This window comes from Mirounga leonina, unplaced genomic scaffold (genome assembly GCF_011800145.1).
Source record: "Mirounga leonina isolate KUSES-001 unplaced genomic scaffold, KU_Mleo_1.0 Mir_170, whole genome shotgun sequence".
Classification (NCBI taxonomy): Eukaryota; Metazoa; Chordata; class Mammalia; order Carnivora; family Phocidae; genus Mirounga; species Mirounga leonina.
Window position 1 is genome coordinate 31,731,780 of NW_023270433.1, and position 12,400 is coordinate 31,744,179.

The 12,400-nt window shown below is 53.7% G+C and overlaps 1 protein-coding gene across 2 annotated transcripts in view; it reads left to right on the forward strand.

Moving 5' to 3' along the window:
• The first annotated feature begins 149 nt into the window (after positions 1-149).
• ANKS6 (ankyrin repeat and sterile alpha motif domain containing 6) overlaps positions 150-12,400 on the forward strand; it is a 44,815-nt gene continuing 32,564 nt past the window's right edge. The window contains exons 1-6 of one of the 2 annotated variants that reach the window (XM_035016222.1): positions 150-519; positions 4,595-5,097; positions 8,239-8,283; positions 8,965-9,169; positions 10,146-10,252; positions 12,230-12,378. In XM_035016222.1, the coding sequence (XP_034872113.1) occupies positions 164-519; positions 4,595-5,097; positions 8,239-8,283; positions 8,965-9,169; positions 10,146-10,252; positions 12,230-12,378 (1,365 nt within the window). In that variant the 5' untranslated portion in view covers positions 150-163. Of the gene's footprint in view, positions 520-3,928; positions 5,098-8,238; positions 8,284-8,964; positions 9,170-10,145; positions 10,253-12,229; positions 12,379-12,400 lie in introns of those variants that run through there. The other variant, XM_035016223.1, reaches the window with a different exon arrangement.

Sequence of the window (12,400 nt, forward strand, 5' to 3'; positions counted from 1 at the left end):
CGCGCGCCCGGCACACAGTAGGCGCGCGGCCCCGCCCCCCGGCGCGCGCCCGGCACACAGTAGGCGCGCGGGCGGCGGGCGGAAGGGGGCGCTGGCGCGCGGCATCCGGGGGCGGAGTCGGCGCGGCCCGGCCAGACCGACGGGCGCGGGCCGCCGGGCCGCGATGGGCGAGGGCGGGCTCCCCCCGGCCTTCCAGCTGCTGCTGCGCGCCTGCGACCAGGGCGACACGGAGACGGCGCGGCGGCTGCTGGAGGCCGGGGCGGCGGAGCCAGCGGAGCGCGGCGCGGAGCCCGAGGCGGGCGCGGAGCCGGCGGGGGCCGAGGCGGCCGGGCCCGGGGCGGCGGCAGCGGCGGCCGGAGCGCCAGTGCCCGTGGACTGCTCGGACGAGGCGGGCAACACGGCGTTGCAGTTCGCCGCGGCCGGCGGCTACGAGCCGCTGGTGCGCTTCTTGCTGCGCCGCGGCGCCTCGGTCAACAGCCGCAACCACTACGGCTGGAGCGCGCTCATGCAGGCAGCCAGGTGAGGGGCCCGGGATCCCCAGGGGTGGTGTCCGGCCGCCCGGCCCCGGGGCCAGGCGGGCTCAGGTGGCCGGCCCAGCCTGGCGCCCCTGCAGACGGCCCGGGAGGTAAAGAGTCAAGGACTCGTGCCAGAGAGCTGAATGGTATACTTTGGGCAGCTTGGGATACTACAAGAAGTGGGAGCGCTTTTTTAGAATCTTAGAAACAGTGGGCCTTTCGAAACAATCTGAAGACCGCGTTGAATAGAATCTTAGAGACACATCATCTTAGAGGTGTTCATTCATTCCTTCTTGCAACAGGAGTTTCCTAAGAACCTACCCACCCTAGCCTGGGTGACGGGGACACTGGGAGCCAGGCACACTGGGAGCCAGGCACAGCCCCACCAGGCGCAGCTCACAGGCCAGTGGGCAGGCCAGACAAGAGATCAGGCTTGATGGGGAAAGGGTAGGGAGCTCTGGGGATGGTAGACCCAGTTTGGGGAAGTGGAGGAAGGTTTTTGGTAAGAATGATGTATGTATTCAGGTGGAGACTCCATAAGAATTAACCGGGACAGAAGAAGTGGGAGGTGGGAACGGGGTGATAGGAGGCCCACGCAAAGGTTTGAAAGCAAAAACGAACATAAGGCATTGGTAGGACTGCTAGAAAAATGTCAGTGCTAAGAGAGGGCTGGAAGTAGTGGGAGAGGAGCCGCCCCTGGAGAGGAGGCATATGCTGCGTGGCAGGGCTGAGGAAGATGAGCTCTCCTAAGGGCACTGGGGAGTAATAGAAGGCAGAGTGACAGAATCAGATTTATGTTTTGGAAACATCACTTTCCCTGCAGTGTGAATACAGATTGGAGGGATGGGCCAGCGTCCAAAAGCTTGGTTCACAGGGGATTGCAGCAGTCTAGGGAGAGGTGATGGTAGCCTGGACCAGAGCAGAGACAGCAGTGGAGAGCAATGAGATGTTTGAGATATACTCAGGAAGCAGGATGAACAGGACTTGAAGCGCTGGTGGGAAGGAACTCTGGTATGCAGTAAAGTCACTCACCCCTGTTGGCCATCGTCTTAGGCCCCACCCACCCCTCAGTTTGGTCTCTGGTGGGTGTTTTAGTATCAGAAATGGTTACACTCATCTTTTATCCGATTCTGAAAATAAGCTTTTTCGAGCACTTTTTGTGTCAAGCACGGTGTTCAGTGCTTTAAGTGAAGTAACTCATTCAATCCACAGAAACCTTAGGCTATGTAGGTACTGTTGTCACCCCCGTTTTACAGATGAGGAATTGAGGCTCAGAGTTAACTTGCCCAAGGCCACGCAGCTAGTAAGTGGCACATTCACACCTAGGCAGGTGGCTCCAGAGCCTGTGCTCCCAGCCTCTGCTCTCTGCCACGAATCCCGTAACCGACTGTTTCCTCTTGGTGTTGGCCACAGGGACGCTCCTCGCCAAACTGGCCAAATGCTAAAGGGACAGGTTGTGTGCGTGGTGTTTACTTTGGCCCTAACTTCACCCTTGGCCTCTTTACTTTCCTTCTCCTGCCTTTCATTTCTTTGCCTGCCAGTGTGGCCTCTCTGCCCAGTGCTTTGGGTGGTAGGTTTGTGCCAGGTCTTTAAACACAGGTGTTAATTGCCGAAATTAATTGGTAATCACAGCAGCTGTTCAGAAAGCCCCACACTTCCCTGTCCTCAGTAATTACCTATTAGAAACTTAGCATCCGCAAAATTTTCTCAGCCTTCCTTGAATTCTTTTATGTTTTCAGCCTAATTGAATGACCTCTTGGGCTACCCATGGGTTCAGAAAGTATTCCAAATGTCAGCATTTCTGCTCAGATTCTCTCCTTTTCTTTCTGTCTCATAATGTTTTATACCAGAAGAGCTGGGGTTTGGGATTTTAGGATCTAGTTTCAAGTTTTGACTCTCACTTTCAAAAGGAGAGGCTCTGCTTTCCATTAAAATCTTCAGTTTCCTCATCTGTGAAATGGGCATTATCCGTTTATTTCAGGGGTTATTAAGATCAAATGAGATAAAAATGTGACAGTACCTTTTAATCTGCTGTGAGGAATTATACTAGGTTTTATTTTATGCTTGATAACTAAATAGGTGTGGTTTTTAAAAATTTTCTGCTTCCATGGAGGATACATGAGTTCTTTAGTCCTTTCCATGGCCCGTCTCCGGACCGTCCTTTACTTGGTTATGGCAGTCATTCATTTCACTGACACTGAGCCCCACTCTCAGTCAGCCACCAGTCCTGTCCTCGGAGAGCACACAGTCTAACGAGCAGACATAATGGTAGAAGGAAGGCTCAGGCGCATCCTAGAGGCGAGGACCGGGGATTGCCTGCCCAGATGAAGGGCACCTGAACTCATGAGGGGGGGCGGTTCTGGAAGCTGCTCAGAGGAGGTGAGCTCTGAGCTGAATCCTGAAGCAGGATGAAGGGTATACTTAGGAGAGGCGGACAGGAGGGCACTCTGGGCGGAGAGGCAGGATGGCAAAGGCAAAGTTGTGGGAGGAGTAGGATTGGTGGGCACAGGCCAGCATGGAGCCAATGACGTGGGGGTTGGGCGGAAATGAAGTTGGCCCAGCCAGGGTGGACAGGCCTCTTCAGGCAGTGGGAAGCTGGGCAGTGGCCATCAGGTTTGCGGAATGTCATTTTAGGTTGAGGCAACCCCACCATGGAGGATGGGCAGGAAGGAACAAGACTGGAGGCAGGGGGACAGGCTGGGGTTGCAGCTTTCTGCATTTGAGTTTCTGTCCTTTTGATTTGCTCCCTCTCTGCTCTTGGAGAAGAGGAGGGACAGGCCCGGTCCCCCTACAGCTGGAGGAGCCCGTTCTCCAAGCTCTCCCTCCAGAGGCTGAGGTGACCTGGTGCCGCTAAGGTTCACGTCTCTGAAGGTATTTGTAAGTTCAGATCAGAGTTTGGCCTTGGCTCTGCCTCCACAGGGAGAAGGGAGGCCCTAGGTTTATAGGAGGTACAAAACTCACTTCCGGAAAGGGGGGGGTTGCAACAAGAGATTCAGAACGCTGCCTCGCAGATGCGGACGTTATGCAGGCATTATGGTCCCTCTCTGGTCATTCTTCCCCGGTTAGTCCAAGGCTCCTTCCAGCCCTGATACTTCGCTGCTCCGAGCCCTGCGCCAACCAAAACCCTGCAAAACAGATCTTTTCTGCCCTCTAACGGCAAAAGAAGGCAGAGGTTTTGCTGGGAAGAGGCATCTGTTTTCCTGGTAGCGGAGTTGGTTGGGGGTCGCCTCTCAGGCGGGCTCAAGCTTCCTGGAGGAGGGCTTCGCCCAGGCCCATTTCCTAGCCCCTGGCAGCGGACATTCCTGCCAGCAGGTGGCAGCAGGCCTCTGGTGAGAGGTGCCTGAGCCCATCTGGGCTGACCACAGCCGGGCTACACCTCTTGGCATGGGGTGCACTGGCTCATCTTGAAGGACCTTCTGTGTGTGGTTGGGGATGAGTAGACATGAGTCAGACATGAGCCCTGCCCATGGGAGTCAGCACAGGCAGAAAAGTAGATTACAAGGCTACAAAGCTGAATAAAATGAACTCTGAGATGTGGGAAGCAGCACGGTATAGGGGAAAGAGTGAGGGTATCAGGATTCAGACAGACCTGGGTTCTGACCCTGACACCACCTCTTACCAGCTGGGTGACTTTGGTACTTAGTGTAACGTAAAAGGTCAAATGATTATTATAACATCTGACACTTATGTGGTGCTCCTTTGGCCAAGCACTGTTCTGAGTGCTGTATATATTATATATTTATATATAGTAACTCATTTAATTCTCAACAGCCCTTGAATTAGATACAATTACATCCCTATTTTACAGATGAGGCAATGAAGGCATGAAGAAGCTAAAGTTCTTTCTCAAGGTCGTACAGCTAGTGATTGGCAGAGCTGGATTTGAACCTAGACAGAGCGGTTGTTCACCTTTGTGATGGTAGACATGTGGGGCCAGCACAGTGCCTGGCGCCAGAAGAGGACCTTTTACTATAAGTAGCTATTATGACTTTAATAATTAATGACAAATGAGGATTACATAAGCTGTCTCCATGTCGGGGCTCCATGTTAGTGTCACTAATTCTCCATCTTCCTGGCAGATTTGGGCACGTGAGCGTGGCACACCTACTTTTGGATCATGGGGCTGATGTCAACGCCCAGAACCGGCTAGGGGCCAGTGTGCTCACTGTAGCCTCTCGGGGTGGCCACCTGGGTGTGGTGAAGCTGCTCTTGGAAGCTGGTGCCTTTGTAGACCATCACAACCCCTCAGGCGAGCAGCCGGGGGCAGGGGACAGCAGGGACGAACTATTGGACATCACAGCCCTAATGGCTGCCATCCAGCACGGGCATGAGGCCGTGGTGCGTCTGCTGATGGAGTGGGGTGCAGACCCCAACCACGTGGCCCGAACTGTGGGCTGGAGCCCACTGATGCTGTCGGCGCTCATCGGGAGGCTTGGCATGGCCCAGCAGCTGGTAGAGAAGGGGGCCAACCCTGACCACCTCAGCGTGCTGGAGAAGACCGCCTTCGAGGTTGCACTTGACCGCAAGCACAGGGACCTTGCAGACTACCTGGACCCGCTGACCACGGTCAGGCCCAAGACAGGTCAGGCTGTGCCACCACCAACCCTTCCCTTCCCTGCCCTGGCTTCACAAAGGACCCTAAACTGTGTTTAAATGACAGAAGCTGAGGGTCGCCCAACCAGAGGGCATGCACAAATCAGAGTCTGGCCTACCGAACAGTGGGTCTTAAGATGTGCTGTGCATAAGAATCAGTTGGGAGTGCCTATTACTTGCAGGTTCCTGGGCCACCTTCTAGGGTGATTTGGTATCTGTGGGAAGAGCCTGGAACCCCCATAGCAAGACCTCTCCTTTCCAGCCGGATGATTCTGGTGCAGGACATCCTGGGATCTTTCTAGAACAGAAGTCAGCAGACTTTTTATGGAAAGGACCAGAGAGTAAATATTTTCGACTTTGTGGGCCAGCCTCTGTCAGAACCACTCAATTCCGCTAGAGTGAAAGCAGCCATACGTTATATGTCAGTGAGTGGGTATGGCGGTGTTCCAGTAAAATTACCAAAACCGGTTGGGGAGCACATTTGGCCCAGGACTATAGTTGGCCAACCCCTGCTCTAGAACAGTGTGCCCTCTGCCTGTGAAGACCTTGGCCTCTATAGGGGAGACAGGCAAGAAAGAGGAAATGAACATTAAATCCGGAGTACGATAGGTGGGCAGTGCCTTGGTTGGGGGCGGGGCAGGGGTGGGGTTTGGGAGTGGTGACTGGGGCGCTGCAGGCTGTCCCTGGTGGGTGGCCTCCTGGAGCAGGTGAGACTGCAGCTGACGTGCAGGAGCTGAGGGAGTGCTCCAAACAGGCTCTCAGGGAAGAGCCTCCGGGTAGGACAGCAGCAAGGGCAAAGGCTGCGTTATTAACGATAGATTATGAAATAAATAACCATTAGCCCCTAGCTATTTTTTTTTAAAGATTTTATTTATTTATTTGAGAGAGAGAACGAGAGACAGCACGAGAGGGAGGAGGGTCAGAGGGAGAAGCAGACCCCCCGCTGAGCAGGGAGCCCGATGCGGGACTCGATCCCGGGACTCCAGGATCACGACCTGAGCCGAAGGCAGACGCTTAACCGACTGAGCCACCCAGGCGCCCAGCCCCTAGCTATTTTTGTGAGATGCCAAGAAATCCGCCTGGAAGACCCCCAGTTCCCTCCCTCGCATTAGCTACAGGACAGGGTACCCCCCCCACCCCCACCGTGGTTGTTCCTTGGGCTGGGCAGGGTCCCCAGAACTACTCTGCTGCAGATGCCAACACTGGCATCTGGAAGGAGGAAAGGACCAGCCAGGGTCACTTGGCATCGGTGGCACAGCTGCCCCAGCCTTCTGGGGTCAGGCTAGAGGGTCAGTGATTCTTTTGTGTCAGATGGTTGTTTAGCAACCAACACGCAGGCCAGATGACACACTTTTCCCTCAAAGGGTCTTGGCATGAGAAGGCTCCGTCCGCAGCAAATTAGACTCTTACACACTTAAAGGAAAGTGACATATTTAAAACTAAGATGCAGAATCCTTCCTTAATAGTATTGCACAAGCAGAATTAGACACTTGGTTCCATGGCCCTGTCTGTACGTCTCTATAAGAACCCTGGAGTTAAGGAATACCCTTTCTGGGGTGGGTGCCAGTCACTAGTCAAGAGAACAAAAATTGCTGTTTGGATTTCTGGAGCATTTCTCATCTGTCTTCTTGACCTCTGCAACCACCATGTGGTCCCCATAGTAGCATGTTATCCCCCTGTTGTTGATGAAGAGACTGATCATTCTGGAAACATGCACTCAAACTCTGATATGCTCACTCCAGACTTGGTGATCCCTGCACTGGGCTGCAGCTTCTTCTCGGCTGCCTGAGGGGGCTGACCTGGACCAGAGATTTAGCCCAGAGTCACAGGTTTCCCTCACAGCCACTCCATCTCTGGAGTTAGCCGAAGACTGCAGGAGTCCTACATTCGGCCGCCTGCGAGGGGGCTGGTGCTGAGGATGTCTGCTTTCTGACAGCAGCACTGGTACCTGCTAGTCCAAGCTTGGAGACAGGTGACCGATGAGCAGATGAGGGAGGGGCGAGCATGGGGTGGGCACAGCCGGGCCCCGGTTTGGGGGTAGGCGTGGGCCCCCGTACCAGCTGCGCTGCAGAGACCAGCATGAAAACATTAGGTGGACAGTGGTCTGCAGGGTCCACGTCTGCAAGGCTGGGGCAGGGGTGACTTTCAGAGTCGTTCAGATTGCTTCTTATTTGAGAAGGAGAACGAAAATGAACATTGGCTCTTCTGGTGGCCACGTCCATGACCTCCGCCTGGGCTCAGCTGCTCAGTGTCTCTGCAGCCCTCTGCTTTGGAATTATCTCAGGGTTGTGCATTTAGTTTTTAGTAGAAAAGAATCGCTTTTTAAACAAATTTTTTCATAAGAATACAGATTTTTCCAAGACTATACTCTTTTATTTAATTTAATTTTATTTATTTGAGAGAGAGAGAATGAGAGACAGAGAGCATGAGAGGGAGGAGGGCCAGAGGGAGAAGCAGGCTTCCCGCGGAGCAGAGAGCCCGATGCGGGGCTCCATGCTCCATGCGGGGCTTGATCCCAGGACTCTGGGATCATGACCTGAGCCGAAGGCAGACGCCCAACGACTGAGCCATCCAGGTGCCCCATAAGTAATGTATTTTTATTTTTATTTTTTAAAAGATTTTATTTATTTATTTGAGACAGAGAGAATGAGAGACAGAGAGCATGAGAGGGAGGAGGGCCAGAGGGAGAAGCAGATTCCCTGCCGAGCGGGGAGCTGATGCGGGACTCGATCCCGGGACTCCAGGATCATGACCTGAGCCGAAGGCAGTTGCTTAACCAACTGAGCCACCCAGGCGCCCTATACTTTTCCATTACATCTAAGAGAGGACATCCCAGAGTTTGGAATGCCCCCAAATGATTGCTTTATGGGTGTGGGATCAGGAAATGTTCTGCTTATTCATGTTTTGCTGGCCAGATGACTGCCCAAGATCTATCTCTGGAGCATTTGTGGACACTCTGAGAATAACTCTTCCAGAAGGGCTACCGGGTTCGTCTGTTACATGGGTCTCTGATCAGATTGCTTTTGGAAGGTAGATCACTTTTAAAGCTAAGCTGTATTGTTACATGCGTGTGACTTTTCTGTTCTATTAAGTCTTTTGTGGTTAACTTTTAAAATCTTTGTTTACCTAGATGAGGAGAAAAGGCGGCCTGATATTTTCCATGCATTGAAAATGGGTAAGCGCTTTAGAAAATCTTTTTGGAGATTTATGAATATAGGGACACATTCTCTCAACCTAGTATTTGTAGTCCTTTTCAAGGCCACCCAGGGTGTTTGAGAAAGAAACAGGCATTTTGTTATTTCCTGACTCGGTGGTTCACACAGGGAGGTTCAGCCCCTGGAGACTGGTAGTTATTATGGTGCTTTATACACAAGTTCCAGACTGCTCTCCCAGCCCCCCCCCCCCCCCCGCCAAACCCTGTGGCTATGTTCTGGCTTTTCCCTACCTCTGAAATGCCTCACTGCCTACCTGCCCGCTCCACTGTCTTTGTGATGAAGCTGAAAATCTCTCCTGATGTAGACCCCACCTCCAGGAAGCCCTCCCTGATCCTCACCTCCTAGGGAGATCTGAGCGCTCTGCGTGTACATTGCCCTTCATGTTTCCTTCATCTGTTCTCTTAGGATATCAATAACACTTCTCTCTTTTAGAAAAACCATTTGTGTGCTTGCCTCCGACCCTTACAGATGGAGAGATCTGAGGGTGGGGGCTCCCTCTTCCTCACCTTTGTAGCCCCTCTGATACCCAGCAGCCCAGTGCAGAGGCAGGCTGAGTACTAGTTTGTTACCGAAACCTGCTGGATAAGTCATCCGGCTGCGCCGGGCCCCCAGATCACCAGATCTCCTGCTTCTGTGTGCAGGAAACTTCCAGCTGGTCAAAGAGATTGCGGACGAAGACCCCAACTACGTGAACCTGGTCAACGGGGATGGGGCCACTCCGCTGATGCTGGCAGCTGTCATGGGGCAGCTGCCGCTGGTGCAGCTGCTGCTAGAGAGGCACGCTGACGTCGACAAGCAGGACAGCGTGCACGGCTGGACGGCCCTCATGCAGGCCACCTACCATGGGTCAGTGCCGGCCCCACTCCCTCCGTGGGAGGCTGATGACTCCCTGAGCCGAGAGAGGGGTCTTGATGGGCTTTTCTGATCCTGAGAAACTCCAGATGAACTCGAGGGCTGTGAAGCCCTTGAGGCGCACACACAAAAAACCCAGAGCAGCGCAGGCTCGTCTACCCTGCATTCCTATTCTTCTGTGTCCTGATGCTCGTGACCTCATCACAGAACTAACCAGTGGCCATAAAAACCGTGCAGCAGGAAAGTTTTATGCAGGCAGATAAGCTTCTCTAGGTTGATTTCAGTGGAACAGTGATCAGTTTGTTTGGAGTGTTCACACTGATGTCCATGTCCTGTTGGAAATGAACATCGGCTGTTCATACCATTGGCTTCTCGGCACCCGGCAGTGAGACTTGTCCTCACCCTCTCCTTCTGAATAGGCGCCACCATTGGCTGGTGCTTCTGAATCCCTTCTCCTGTCCTCCTGGAGGCCACCTCTTCCAGGTAGGCTGGCCCAGAGGCCAGGAGCTGCATACGGTCTTACAGCGGCCAGGTGGTCTGATTCCAAATTACCAGCCCTTTCCTTGCCCTGTTTCAAGTGATCACAGCACTTAACTGTGTCATCTCGAAGCAGTTTGTTTTCCTATTTGGTCAGCCTCGGGCTTCCGCGTCAGACACCTCGGCCTGTGTGGGGCTTCCACAGTGCGCGGGTCCCGATTTGGGACAGGAGTAGTTGGGACCTGCGTGTGGCATGGTGGCCACATGGTCTTCCTTTTGTTTGTGGAAGGAACACCTAGGCTTTGGTTTCTATCACATTTGGGTCTGACCTGCCCATGGGGTGGGGAAGGAGGAGTGTGAGGCCGTTTGCAGCTTTCCACGCCCTTCTTCCGGGCTCAGAGATGGGGCACTATACTTAATATCAGCTTCCCAGGAGCAAAGCCAGGCTTTGGCTTTCAGTGCGTCTAACTCTGGCTTTTTCTTTCCTCCCCAGGAATAAGGACATTGTCAAATATCTGCTAAACCAAGGGGCTGATGTCACTCTTCGTGCAAAAAACGGGTACACGGCCTTTGACCTAGTGATGCTGCTGAGTGATCCTGGTGGGTTGTTCCCTGAAAAGGGTCATAAACCTGCATGGCCTTTCTCTGGCTAGGAATGGAGAGAATCACCTTTGTTTTCAGCCCTTGCTTACTCATGGGGGAAGTCACTCTCAAGCCCCAAGGGCTCACCACGTGTCCTCAGGCAAGTCGCTTCCCTCCTCAGCAAAGGCTGGGCTGGCACCAGATAATCCCCTGGGTTTCTCCAGCTCCAGCCTTCAGGGAGTCTCCCAAGAGGGAAGGCCAGCGAGACACGCATCTGCCTCAGCAGTCCACAGAAGTCCCAGAATGGTAACTGGGCTTCGTAGCCAGAAACCCTGACTCAGGGAAACAAAAAGTCCCCTTTGACAAGCAGAGTCAGAGACGGAGCAGTGGCCTTCTCTGCTGAATTGCGTAGGTGGAGGCCGCTGGGTCAAGGGCACCCTTCTGGGGCTGTCTCCGTCCCTAGTCCCACCTTTCTTGGTCCCCTTGGGCCCTCCCCCACTATGACAGGCCCTCCTCTGGGACCTGAGGCATACAGTCAGTCAGCTCAGGGGTCAGAGTCTGTCTGTCTGTATGTCTGTCCTGCTTCCTGTTGCCTTGGAGTTTCAGCCCAGGGAGGGAGAGAGGCTGTGAGGCCCTCTGACCCACAGACTTTGAGCCCTGAGCCAGATCCCAACCTGCTGGCCTTGGGAGAGGACTTTACCTCCGTAGTCCCAAGTGGAGTTACCCCTGCTGCTTCTCTGGGCTACGGGGTGGCAGGCCAGAGTGCCCTGCCTCATCGCTGGCATTGCTGCCCTCACCCCAGCCCCCCTGCCGCGGGCCCCACGTGTCTCAGGTGCATACCTGGTTCCACTTCATCCTCGCAGGATGTGTGAGGGGAAGCCGAGCTGCATATCCCCTTGTGGAGGGGAGGTGACCAGGGCCAGGGGAAACGACTTGACCCAGCTGGCGAGGTGGGGTCCTTTGCCCAAGTCCAGTGAGCTCACTCCGTGCAAAGAGTTCGTGTCATTAGAATCCACCCCCTGCATCATGCACGCATTTCTCGAGCAAACTTGTGTCTCACGGTGTCTCTTCTCCCTTGCCGCTGACCACTTCCCCACTCCCTTGTGCATTAAGACCCCCAGTCTCTCCCTAGTCGATTTTTTTCCTGGTGGGTTTGTTTTTAAACAAACTTTTTGCCTGAAATTTTTGAAGACACACATGCTTATTACTGAACACTTGGAGAGAGAAAAAGAAACAGTCATCCAGAGGAAAACACTGTTAATAGTTTGTAGTATTCTCAATTTCATTTATTTATTTATTTATTTTGGTAACCCAGGTAATAATAATAATACTTAACTTTTCTTTTCTTTCTTTTTTTTTTTTAAAGATTTTATTTATTTATATGACAGAGAGAGACAGCGAGAACAGGAACACAAGCAGGGGGAGTGGGAGAGGGAGAAGCAGGCCTCCAGCTGAGCAGGGAGTCCGATGTGGGGCTCGATCCCAGGACCCTGGGATCATGACCTGAGCCGAAGGCAGACGCTTAATGACTGAGCCACCCAGGCGCCCAATACTTAACTTTTCTTAAGCACTTACCTTATGCCAGACGTGCCCTCGAATCCCCCAGACACCTTTATGTGGTGCATGCTGTCACCCCTTTTCCAGAGACACTGAGAGGTTCCCTCATTTACCTGCACTTGCACAGCCAGGGAGGGGCAGAGGCAGAATTGGAGCCCCTGCCATCCGGCTGCTGAGTGTTCTTTTAAGCCACGCCACCCCCCTGTCTTTCTGTGGGGAGAGGGCTCCTGGTTTTTCTCTCTGGTGAAGTGGATGGAGCCCCGTGGTCTGTTTGCCGCCTCCTGGAGACCAGATGGAGAGGGCGGGGCCTTGCTCCTGGAGTAACAGACTCTGGAGGCCCAGGGCTGGGTTCTGAGGCTGACCGGGGTCTCCTCGAGCCCTCTCCTCATGGCCCAACAGACGTATCTGCAGGTAAAGCGCTGCCTTTTGTGTCCATAGACACGGAACTTGTTCGACTGCTGGCATCTGTCTGCATGCAGGTGAATAAAGACAAAGGCCGGCCCAGCCACCCACCGCCTCTGCCCCACTCGAAGGCCCGACAGCCCTGGAGTGTCCCAGTGCTGCCCGATGACAAAGGCGGGCTTAAGGTTGGCCTTTTCCTGTCCTCAA